General features: G+C 37.1%; 2 protein-coding genes across 5 annotated transcripts; one reads left to right on the top strand and one right to left on the bottom strand.

Annotated features, from left to right (window-relative positions):
• Nucleotides 1-127: 127 nt before the first annotated feature.
• Nucleotides 128-8,584, bottom strand: LOC106646700 (uncharacterized). 4 transcript variants are annotated; one of them, XM_089597263.1, is made up of 8 exons: nt 8,481-8,584; nt 5,852-6,287; nt 4,393-4,893; nt 3,877-4,293; nt 3,276-3,696; nt 2,361-2,664; nt 1,949-2,287; nt 128-1,828 (listed from the first exon to the last, which is right to left on the bottom strand). In XM_089597263.1, exons 3-8 carry the CDS (start codon nt 4,774-4,776, stop codon nt 1,768-1,770), a joined length of 1,926 nt encoding a protein of 641 aa, XP_089453389.1. In that variant the 5' UTR covers nt 4,777-4,893; nt 5,852-6,287; nt 8,481-8,584; the 3' UTR covers nt 128-1,767. The 4 variants fall into 4 exon arrangements, with proteins under 4 accessions (XP_089453389.1, XP_089453386.1, XP_089453388.1 ...); XM_089597260.1 differs by having other exon boundaries at nt 3,877-4,296; XM_089597262.1 differs by lacking the exon at nt 8,481-8,584 and adding an exon at nt 8,249-8,432 and having other exon boundaries at nt 3,877-4,296.
• A 2,389-nt stretch (nt 8,585-10,973) lies between these two features.
• On the top strand, nt 10,974-11,875 carry LOC106645830 (uncharacterized). The gene is made up of 2 exons (XM_014361781.2): nt 10,974-11,557; nt 11,634-11,875. The coding sequence occupies exons 1-2, from the start codon at nt 11,458-11,460 to the stop codon at nt 11,816-11,818; spliced, it is 285 nt and encodes a 94-aa protein (XP_014217267.1). The 5' UTR covers nt 10,974-11,457; the 3' UTR covers nt 11,819-11,875.
• Nucleotides 11,876-12,367: the final 492 nt, after the last annotated feature.

The following is a 12,367-nucleotide window of genomic DNA, read 5'->3' on the forward strand; positions in this document are numbered from 1 at the left end:
AAAAATCATGTGACACGATTGTTTTTGCGTATTGATAAAAAAGTTTTTTTAACGGTGTTTTGGAATACAAAAAAAAATTAAGTACACGGCTCCAAAATTGGTAATAATAATCAACAAGTCAACGTAGTAAAATTTTCTTTTTTTAATTTATTGAATTATACATTTTTTTTAACAAGTTTTTCCAGAACATAAGATTTCCAAAAAAATGGTAATTTCATTACAGCATCCGTATATTTCCTGCTCCAGCGTCTGTACTTGTCAATTTTTTTTATCTTTATACTAAAGGTGCTGTTACAAGAATTTCATATAATTTCATGTATTGCGCATTACAATGACATTTTCACAGAAACAAACAAAAATTTTTTTTTTCACGAGAGGCGGTCTAATTAATCATGCGAATCATCATATACATACATATGTATGTTCATTCGTTAAAACCTCTGTTATACATACACAAGATATACTCATCCTTTAATATTCACGCGTGTGCGTAAACATACTTGCAAACTTAAAATTTTTTTTTCCGTATTCTTCTTTTTATTTTTATTTTTTTTTTCGAATTTAGGACACTGATGGGGGTTAAAAGAGTAGGCGGAAGTAAAATTTTTGGGTAAAAAGAAAACTCGGGTTTAGGACTGCGTGAGGTTTCTGTCAGGTTAAATTCCAATCCGAAAAATCAATTATCCTAAATCCAGTGTTAATAAATGAAATCAACGAAAACATTATTCATTATTACAGCACTTTCTTTTATTGTTTTTTTTCTCTCTTAAAAACGTGCTTTTTCTATGACACACCTGCTTTGAAAGCATTCGTGTATTGAATTCTCTTTTCTTATATATATATATATTTTTTTTTATTACTTTGAATCCTAAAGTGTTTTTTTCTTCTTCTTCTTACTGACCTTGTTTTTTGACTTTTGGTGTGTATGTGTGTACATGTGTATGTGTATAGTGAGAGTGTATACATACGTATATACATGTACAGATAAAATACCCATGTATCTGTACATATACACACAAATATATATTTATATATATATATATATATATTTTTCTTTTAATACTCTAGAGCATACATTGAATCCCTGAATAGGTCTTAAATGAAAATCAATGTGGATTTGACAAGAGATTTTCTGTATTCATAGTTTTTTTTTTTTTAATAACGTAACTCCAAAGAGTAAATTAATTATTTTCCTATCGTTTTGTTTCATTTTCTTCTTTTTTTTTCTTCCTTCAAGGGAACAAAAGCAAAAACCGTGTAAGAAAAAAAAAAGATAGAAGTCATCAACAATTAAACCAAAAAATAATAACTCTTACTACATCGTTGAATAACCCTTTGAATTCTCGCAAGATGCGAGACATGCGGCGAACTTTTGGTCACATATTCACAATCAATCGTTTTCAACTTGTGCAAAGGGTTAAAATCGATGAATTTTTTTTTTTTTTTTTTCTTTTTTTTTTTTTCGTTTTAATTACTAATTTATTCGTCCGATCCTCGCATTTAAATATAAACATAACATATGTAGTATATGTGTATACATACTTACATAGCTAGCAAGGGGCTAATTGTTCCATCTTGGATTCATGCATAACTAATTCCACATGCCAAGAGGACCCCTCTGCTTTTCTTTTTTTTCCTTTTCCGTTTGTTTCTTTAAAATTAATTGTATTTAGCGATTCGCGGCGATAAATAACTAAACTAAAAACAAAATAATTTGCCTCTTCCTTACAGTAGATCACGTCCTCCACGAGACCACGTTATTCAACTTTAAAGTGTCAACGGACGCAACACTGCCAGCGGTCTAGCCTTGAAACTGCTGCTGTGCCTTCTAAATTGAATAAACATACATACGTTTGACTGTTGTCCCGTTAAAAAAAAAAACGGTACTTGCACACCTACATGATATTATATCTATCCCTAAAGTGTCTGTCATGAAAAATATGTATACCTTTTCCTTTCGTTTCGTAGAAGCATTACGGGCTGATCGGCCCAATTCGTTTGTTCCAGATCAAAAGAATCCTTTTCCACATCGTCGCTATCGTTCGCATGAATAATGTCCCCGTCGGTATTCAACGAGTAATACAAGCGATCTTTCTCAGACAAGATTCGACGTTTGATCGGAGAACGAACGGGCTCGGTCTGTATGCCCTTGTCGCACTGGCGAACCCGAAATTTCAGGGTCAGGTTCGAGGGTACAGCTACGGCGATCGGTGCGCTTAGATTCTCTCGATATTCCATGTACGGGCTCTCGCCGTCGGGAAGGTATAACAAATTTCCCGAGTCTGACCTGTGAAAGGGCAACACGACAATCAATAAAAGAATTTTTAGGTATGTGCATAGATTTCGAGACGCGAACAAACCTGCGATAAGCGACTCGTTCCAGAGCATTGTTCACGGGAAACGTGGTGCCGTCGGTCCAGTTGCCATCCTCTTTGATCGGGCGAAAATGTGTGCGGGCTGAGGTTAGCAAGTCTTCGTCTGGCTCCGGTAAGCTGGTGAGCTTTTGTAGATTGATCGATGGGGACCGATGATCTTTGTCGGCAGTTGCGGGACTTTTGCACGGAATGACTGGGAAAAAGCCGGTTTTTCGGGGACTCTCGCGGCTCAAGTCACCCCAATACCAAGAATTATCCTTAACCGAGTCGGGCAAAAATAGATTCGTTTCTGCAATTAAAAAAAAAAAAAAATAGTTTCCAGTTATATCATTACAATCGTGTACAATCATAGAATTAAGGCTTTTTAACCTCTTCGTCGTTTTTTTGGAGCCATTTGTACACACAGCACTGATAGTTACTAGCGCCAAGGTCAACGTTAAATTGTGAGCCCTCAAGTACCTAATTGTTACATTTCATTGGGGTACCAAGTGTGGCGCTAGTATCGGGGTCGTATTTTTCTTTTGAACCATTTCCTTATCGTGTTCTTTTTTTTTTTTTTTTTCATCGGTATAATTATAACTCTTTTTTTCATCAGCTTCAGATTAAATATGATTAGATCACGCTGAGATTAAATGTACTTCTACACGAGCTATTTTTATATTACGAATATACCCTGAGGTCAATACCTGTTTGTTCATTTGTATCTCTGAATTGAATTAATTTTAATGAAATGTATTTGAGTATTACACCAAAAGTATTGATTTTCGTGTGCCATTTACGGAAGTACACACATTAATCATACCGAAACGTTTCGTGAAAGATTTGTCTTTATACTCTTTCGAAAGGTTTAAAAGCTCCAAATTCGAAAATTGAAAAAAGAATCACGAATCATCAACTTACGTGAGGTACTTTTGATATCAGGTGAATCGTGCGAGCGATCTTCGATGTTAAACAGATGAATGTCCAACGGGATAAGCGGCGAGTCTTCAACGTGTTGCTGCAGCGTTTGATAGAGCGGACTTTCCAGGACGCATTTTTCCAACGTTACAGACGGAAATGACGCGTCACTGACGTTTTTGATGGGCCAAGAGGGCCCGGAAAATATGGACAGCGATGGGGCTTTCCATATAGAGTCGGTGTCTCGAGAGATCCCGGGCCCGTCGTCCCACAGCGCCTCCAAGCTCTGATCGAACTTGGCTTCCAACTGGGCCAATTGCAACTCGTAGGGGGCATTCATCTGTTCTTGTTCATTGTGTTTTTGCTCCATCGTTTCGTCAAACGCCAAATCTTCGTTTTCTCTTCTCAATGGTAGTTCAGCAGGCTGCAAAAAAAAAGCCAATCAAACGTTTAATCTTTAAGCAATTTTATTTATTTTTTTTTTTTTAGATAAACTGCATTTAAGGGGACACGTTTTATCGAAATCCATCTTGATTCCGATAAAATGCCTCCAACCCTTATTTTGCGAAAGAAAGAAAAAACGAACAAAAAATTCAAAACTTACCATAGAAAGCTTGTTTCTCTTCTGACGAGTTTTGTTTTTGCCGTTACTTTTGCAGATACTGTTCTTTTTAACGTTACTATTACACGTACGATTATTGTAATTGTTTTTATTGATGTTGTTGTTGTTGTTGTTGTTACAGTAATAGTTATTGTTGTTGGCGTTGTTTGCGTCGTGATTCTCCAAGTTGGGTTCTTTGTACCAGTGAGGAAGTTTCTTGGGAGTGGTAACAACCGGTTGCAGGGCCGGGAATGCCGCGTAGTATCTCAAAGCCCGGTCGTGAGGAGTGAGAGTCTCGAAGGGTACCCTTGGCTCGGCATCAGTGGCAGTTTCCGATTCTTCCTGTTGACCTTTGGAGTCGCCACCCTCGAGATCTTTCAGTTTGGCGCAAAGCTCGTCCACCAAAGTCTCGACTCCGCACTTCTGTCGCAAGAAGTCCACACCATAAAAAATCACGAGTCGCCAAAATTAGCGATTTTCTAATACTATACATGATATGTGGGGTATAAATTAATGTACCTGATCAGCAGCACTTTTAAGGCATTGGACGACGGCACGACGTTGCTCCTTGTCGCCCTGTAGTGGCAGTTTGGAGGAGCGGGCCCTAGCGGCTTTTGAGCGACACCCGTTGGCAGCGGCAGCAACGTTTGTATTGTTAGCTGTTGTTGTTGTTCCTTTGTAATTGATGTCACCGGCTGATGCATCGAGGGGTGGAGTGAGGGCCGAGTCAGGGTGACGCAAAAAGCTGAGAACGAAGCGCGAGTACGCAACCGGGTCGATCCCCAAAGCGTCCAGGCGCTGCTCCAACCACTGGCGCAACTCCTCCTCGGCCCTGGTGCGGAAGAGGCCTCCGCCGCCTGGGGACGCCGCTATCCCGACCAGGTGCAACCCCGGGTTTCTCATATCTCCGCACTGTTCCGATAAGCTGGTCGCCTCCTTGGCCCACCGAGAGCTTGCCGCACTTTTCTCGTCTCCGGCTTGATCATCTTCCCCCGTTTACTTGTTAAATCATTTTCTCATCTGCCGGATATACACATATACAGATGCGTTTGATGAGCCACATACAAAAAAAAAAAACAATTATACATTCAGTCATCGATAAATGACACCAATATTGCTTTTATCACCGCTATTTTAATCGTTGAGGGTTTTTTTTCTTCTTTGATTATTACGAATGACGGCATTTCATGTTGCGTCGAAATGATAAGAGCTTCTCGTGATTTCATTGGATACATATTTTCAGATGACGGATAATTTTTGACAAAACTTCACATCGACTCTCAGAGTCAAAAGCGTGCCAACGTATAGGTATTACAAAATTCGCGATGTTTAATAATCAGTTACGTTGATTTTACGAGACATTTGTTTTTCGGGAATTTCTGAAGTTTTACGATTAGATAAAATCCAGATCTTTGAGCTTTCGCGCATTTAGTGTTTCAAAAATTATGCTTCACTTGGTTTATACACTTTATTGATTTTATAAAATTTATAACGCTTTTACTACTATTAGTTGATTCAGTAGAACTTGAGTCAAAGAGTTACAGTTTTGAGTTTTGTTACCCCTTCCCTGAATAAATTTTTTTTTTAACGAGATAACACTTTTACGTAAATTTTGATTTATCTGTACTATTCAACTTTGCTGAGCTGCAAATAAAATTGTTTGAAATTTTTTTTTTCATAAATATTTCAACTACAGGGTATCAATTATTTGTGTGCCAAATGTAGCCACAGTTTCTTAATACCAGGATATTTATGAAACTTTTTTTTTTTAATTGGTGATATGAATCTGATAAACGTATATACCTATTTTTACAATGCCTTGATGTTGAAAAATATGGTATGACACAGTTATTACAGTTGGATCAATCATTTGCATCAGGTCTCTCAAAATATAATTATATTCAAACGAGAAACTACGTATCACTGCGATGAAATTTCCTCATCATAAAAATCATAGGTGTAAGTACGTTTTATTTACCTGGCTGCATGTTATTGTAGGCTGTCTCGTTTCCTTGCGACTTGAATGTATTTCCTTACTTTTTTGCTTCTTCCTTTTCTGCCACCAAGGTTCCACTTTTTCGTTTACGATGCCTGTGTAGAGCAGTTTCGTTGATATATGTGTGTGTATATAGATATACGAGTGAGTTTTGTCGGTCCTATATATACACACACATATACACATGCATGTATTGCTAGTCTGTTTTCGGTTTCGTATTTTTTTTTTCTTCTTCTTTTTCCTCCTTTTTTTCTTTATGATTGCTGGCTGGGCAAGTACAAGTACTTTATACTTGTGATGTTTCCTTTAATCCGAGGCTTTTCTTTTTGACGCTTGAATGGTTTGGGATTCGTTGTCGTCGCAAGAATGACAGGCCTCAATACAAAACGAGAAGAATTGTTTCCTTCCCATTTTGACTCTGAAACAAAAATACACAAAACACACGTACACTATATATTTTGAGAATGTTGCACACACAAGCACGAAACATCGTTAATAATCGCGTGGATGTAAAAAAATAACACTATGTGTCAACTGTAACTGATAACGCGCAATAAATCACTATATTGTATGCCAATGAAAACAAAATTACGATGAATAGTACTTATATTCATGACACTGCTAAAACGACAAAACCACAACTGGTTGTCAATCCGTAACTATATATAATATTCTATACACATATGTGCGCATATAAATTATATTAACCTTCTGTTACTATTGTACACGTAGGCGAACAAGTTAACCTACGGACTCCTTTACAGAAATACGTGGTGTGTGACATAGAAGTGTAACATTAGCGTAAAAAGTATGACATGCTCGAAAATCAGGTGAAAGCTCGAGTCCTATATATACAATCGCGTCGTTCGCGTCATGTTCCGTCTTTCACAGCCGCGCGGGGAAACCCTCAAATGCTTGCAAGTTGATCTGTCAGATACGTGTACACGAATAATATACGCCTGCATAGGACAAGGTCAAGAGTTTTGTAATAATCGATTTTTAAAAACACGAACAGGTATATAAGCGTTTTACGTTGTCATATGTGCATATGTATACGTATTGTAGGTACGTAAGCTAATCGCGAGCTTGCACACCTTAAGTATATGTGAGTCAGGTTTGACAAGTTATACTTATCCTGAGATAATAATAATATGTCAACATGTGAGACTGTGGTGCATGTATATAAGTATACATGAGCCACAGAGATTTGGATGCAAGTGAAAGTGCAACGGCTCTATTGGTAAATAGAATGTGACGTAATGTAAATATACTTAAGCACGATGAATATAATATTTATATTTTTGTGTACTCACTGCGTGGGCATGTGCGCACAAAACGCAGTGCTCCTATAGTTACACGCACACACACAGTGTAGTGTCATTGATTAAGTGTTTTTGTTTATCTTTTTTATTTCAGTGTTCTCATCCAATAGTATTACTCATGGCTAGGGAATATAAGGTACAAGATGAGGCTCGCTGGAGTGTAAGAAAAGCTCCGACGTTCGAAAGTCGCGAAAGGAGAATCAACGCTGCAAAATGATAAAATAATGCGCAATCCACGCATATACATGTATACAAAAACAATTGACAAAGAAATAAAGAATGCTGAGAGAGTATAGGTGGTAGGTATAGAGTCAAGAGAGATATAAGACGTATAAACAGAGCGAGGAATAAAACAGAGAGAGAGAGAGTGACGAGCAGTGCTCTAAATATTTTGAGCACATCGAGGCGTGTAAATAATGGGGAATTTGGACAAAGTCGTGTTTTTTTTTCTTTTTTCACCTAGGATTTGACGAGTTGGAGACACGGGAGAAGAGAAAATAAACTCGGATGGAGGCTGAGTAAAAAAAAAAAAAAAGACGTCCATCCCAAACGAAAGACGCACGCATATAGGGGTGTGTGTGTGTGTGTGTGTACGAGAGGTGTGCGGGACTGTGGGGTAAAGGAAAAAAAAAAAAAAATAAATAAATAACAAAAAAAAACAAAGCTTGATGCTCATTGTTAGTGAGCAACATGACGGTGGGTGATCGCGTTGAAGGGAGAACATGATTAATGGGTTTTGTTGTCAAACACGCGAAAAGGATCGAGTGTAAGTTTTGGCGCGTTGCTTCGAGTCATCTGGCATATAGGCGTTGCAGGCGTGTGTGTGCATGTGTATAATATATACCTGTTTAGTGTAAAATAGGTATGTACAGTTTTAGGCATACGTTTGTGTGCTTGTTACTGTAAAATATCAGTAGATTCAGTAGTAGCACGTATATAATTATGGATATCTTATATAGCAAAAAGTGTGTATACGTGTGCACGAGTATGGAATATAACAATATTACACACAAGGAGGAAGAAAGAGATGGGGAAAACGTTTTTCTCAACTACTTACAGCGTCAAAAGTTGCCTCGAAAAGGGTGACTTACACACGTATACCTATCTGATGCGATACGTGTATCGATATGATGAAGAAAGCACGATCGTGATCGTTGCAAGGATTACATTTGATGGTGATGGACGATGGTTGGGGGGAGAAGAGGGAGGAAACTGGAGATGTTTAAATGTCGGGGGGGTTGACGAGAGTGCAAGCACGAGTGTGTCAAAACAAATGATGGTACGGGTACCTGCATGCCCCGAGAGATGATTTCCACCCCGGCCTTCTCTACACACACCAGCTAGTGAAAAACATGGCGGGCCACTGAGTGCGAGGCCGTCTCGCACACGTCTCATGCCTCGTCCTCCTCCTCCTCTCGTCGTTGCTCTCTCACACTCTATCTCTCTCGCTTCCTCTCTTTCGTTCGCTTCCCGCTCTGCTGCGCTTGCTCCCACCACCGCATCCCGGAGCACGGGTTACGCGAACGAACGTAGATGGGCTTCCCAACCCAAGTATATAAGGGTCGAATTGATATCGGTACATTATCGGCTGCGGGTACAATGACGTTGTAACTACAGAAGGTATGTCGCGTGTCGCAATATGGTAAAATATATATAGCTGTAGAGTTGACTTACTGACCTGACGGTAACGTAGAGCGCAAATTTAAATTTATACTTGCTGGTGACGACGATTGCGGAAAACATCCCAAGCGGCGTTACCACCACGACCTACGTAACTTTATACAGCCTCTGATTTTATCATTCTGGTAAAGAGAGCACGGTGTAAGATGTACGTGAAATTATGTGTAGTAATGAAAGAAATTACTACTAAGTAATGCCATATGGTCGATTTCATTAAACCATATGAATATCTATATTTTTAGAGGTAGACTTTTAGGTAAAAAATAGATTGTAAACTTGCCGCAAGTAGCATAAAAAATGTCAACTATTTATCGTCTATTTATAAGATTATTTGCGGCTGGTTTGTAATTACTAAAGTGACTTTTCTGTAAATAGCAATAATTATTTAGATCAGCGCCATCTAGCGGTCTTAATTTTTTGGCCAAAAGTGGCTCCTAAAATTCTCAATCAGAGCATTCAGGATTAGAGCCATTTAGTCAGTTATAAACCAGCCGCAACTCATACTGAAGCTATAAAATGAAAATACAACGATACATGTGTTTTTGGCGGCAAGTTAACAATCTATTTTCTACCAAAAAATTGACCTCCTATATGTTTATACTTTTGAAGATAAATTTTTAAGCATAAGATAAATTTTTAGCCTGCCGCCAAAAACACATGTATTCTTATTTTTTGATTTCATAGCTTGATCAGGAGTTGCGGCTGGTTTATAACTGATTAAATAGCTCTAATCCTGAATGCTCTGATTGAGAATTTTAGGAGCCACTTTTGGCCAAAAAATAAAGACCGCTAGATGGCGCTGATCTAAAATAATTATTGCTATTGCTACTTACAGTAAAGTCACTTTATTAGTTATAAACCAGCCGCAACGAATCTCATAGATAGATAATAAAAAGTTAACATTTTTTGTGCTATTTGCGGCAAGTTTACAATTTATCTTTCACCTTAAAATCGACCTCCAAAACCATCAATATTCTACTTCTCTTATGTGGCTCATAAAATCGACAATATTTACAAAATTACAATACTCTTGACCTTTTACCATTAACTAATGAAAGAACAGCCCTTCAACTTTAGATTTCCAATAAACAGTTAACTTATATAATATGTACATAGCAAAATTTGTGTTACAGAAATCGTAAATCACGATCAAATACACGTAAATTAATCAGTCTAAAAAAGAACAACCGAAGAAAAAAGGTCTTAAAAAGAAAGAAGTCACACGAAGAGTCTCCTATAGGAATGGAGCATCGGAATGGAGCATAGGAATGGAGCATCGCATCATTTTTTGTGCTATTTGCGGCAAGTTTACAATTTATTTTTTACCCAAAAGTCTACCTCCAAAAATATAGATATTCACATGGTTTAATGAAATCGACCATATGCATGGCATTACTTAGTGGTAATTACTTTAATTACTACACATAACTTCACGTACATCTTACACCGTGCTCTCTTTACCAGAATGATAAAATCAGAGGCTTTAAAGTTACGTAGGTCGTGGTGGTAACGCCGCTTCGAACGATAACTCAAAACGCATATGAAAATAGTTCGAAAAGCATTCATTCCCTTTCTGATGTAATTAAAAATGTGTTTGTTGAGTTAACTTATCGGTCAATTTAAGTTTACACCCAAAATAAAGTGAATATTTTCATTTATCTAGTAAAAGGGGGAATTTCCTGTTCGTTGTAATTTCCAAACTTAGAAATTAAACGATGTTACACTTCAATGGTCGCCCATATCTTTCGATACAAAATCAATATTGTTACTCCATCACAGCTCAAATTTACGTGTACTTTTTGAGTGCTTGTAGTTTTTTGTAAACGGTCATTGTTTTCTTCAAATTTAGGTCAGTTACGGCTACAAAAATAAATAAAAAATAAAATTTATTTAATTCTTTTGTCGTGATCGACTTTTTTGGGTAGACCAGACCTATAGGGTACCTACTCTACTACCTTTTTCCAGAATAAAAACAAAGAGGGTGTATGTTGCAAAGCAAATTGGAAACAACAGGATATATGTAGAGTTTGGAATCAGTATAGAATGGGTCACGAGAACAAACATTTTTGTTTTAAATTTTGATCTCTTCAAACTCATGGTTTTTCATAGATTTCGACCATAGATTTTTGTTGGAAGCTTGAGCGCAGAGAATACTATAAGTTATAAGTGTCGACAATTAAAGGACTTCGAATGGAGTTATTTTTTTAGGACTTGGAGGATCTCCTACTAACATTATTACAGCAACTCTGACCCGAGAATTTATACCCTAAATAAGTATATACATTCCAATGCAGTAGTGTAGTATTGCAATAAATAGTGATGTGATTGAAACATGGTGGCTACCCGCCCACCGCCCACTGTAGCCCAACCTAACCGTACCTACTACCTAACTTTTGTGTGGCGGAAGGCGGAACGACATTTAAACTCAAGTACTTACGCGAAAATTTTCCACTCTTGTGCTTACGCCTTAAATAACTTGATCCAATAAATTAGTCTCCGAATATCACTTGTTGACAGCAGAATAAAACTATTTCTTGTTCAGTTGCAACTTTCTGTCCTCTCTCTCTCACTTGGGCACTTCACGAAATGTCTACGGAGACTGGAAATCACGAACAAGTCTTGCAAGACTTGAAGAGCTTCATAGCTGACACGAAAATCCTCATCGAAAGAGTTATGAAAATGCGCAGTAAGTAGAAATTACTCTCCTAAATGTCTTCCTCTCGAGCAGCTTTTCTCTGAAAAACTTGTTTTTTCCCTTGCAGTCGAATGCAAAGAAGTACAAATGACCATGCTTCGTTTGTTCAATCCCAAATGTATTAAGATTCTTGAAATTTCCAATGAAGTGTCGCGCAAGAATACAACCACAGTCAGGCACTTTCCCGAACACAGGAATATCAAGACGAAGCTTGTTAATTTAAAAAAATCTGCCAAAGTTCATTTCGAGTGAATCCAAAACATACAAAATATTGTTGAAACTTCAATTACGGGTATTTCCAGTTGTACTTTCCGGTATAGGTTTTTATTAATAAAAGTTAATCCTCGAAGGAGGATATTGTATTCTTAAATATATTTATTCATCATGTTATTTGATTTTTGTTGTCACAAATTCAAAGTTATTATCAACATATACATGCAGTTTTTGTAATCTTACGATTGTGTGCACATTTCTCATATAGACATTTTTCATTTAAACAACAAAGTATTTAATATCAGAGTCAAAGCGCAATAAAAATATCTTTCATGTCTTAGAAGTCTTTTCACATACACTATAATATATTAGTTTTTACGTTTAGTTTTAGACATTTAAATATTAAAGATTTCTAAGAAGGCTGTGAAAGTTGTGCTCTGACTTTCATGACATTATGTGATATGTGTATGTACATGTACATATACGTATATATGTTTACATGCAAATACTAATTAGTTTAATTTCCCTTATTATTCTATTAGTATATGTATACACCATCTTTATAATTTTGTACGATACTTTGGAACA

Source organism: Copidosoma floridanum, unplaced genomic scaffold (assembly GCF_036245765.1).
Source record: "Copidosoma floridanum isolate Cflo_tuat_1 unplaced genomic scaffold, Cflo_Japanese_pri ptg000032l, whole genome shotgun sequence".
NCBI classification, from domain to species: Eukaryota; Metazoa; Arthropoda; class Insecta; order Hymenoptera; family Encyrtidae; genus Copidosoma; species Copidosoma floridanum.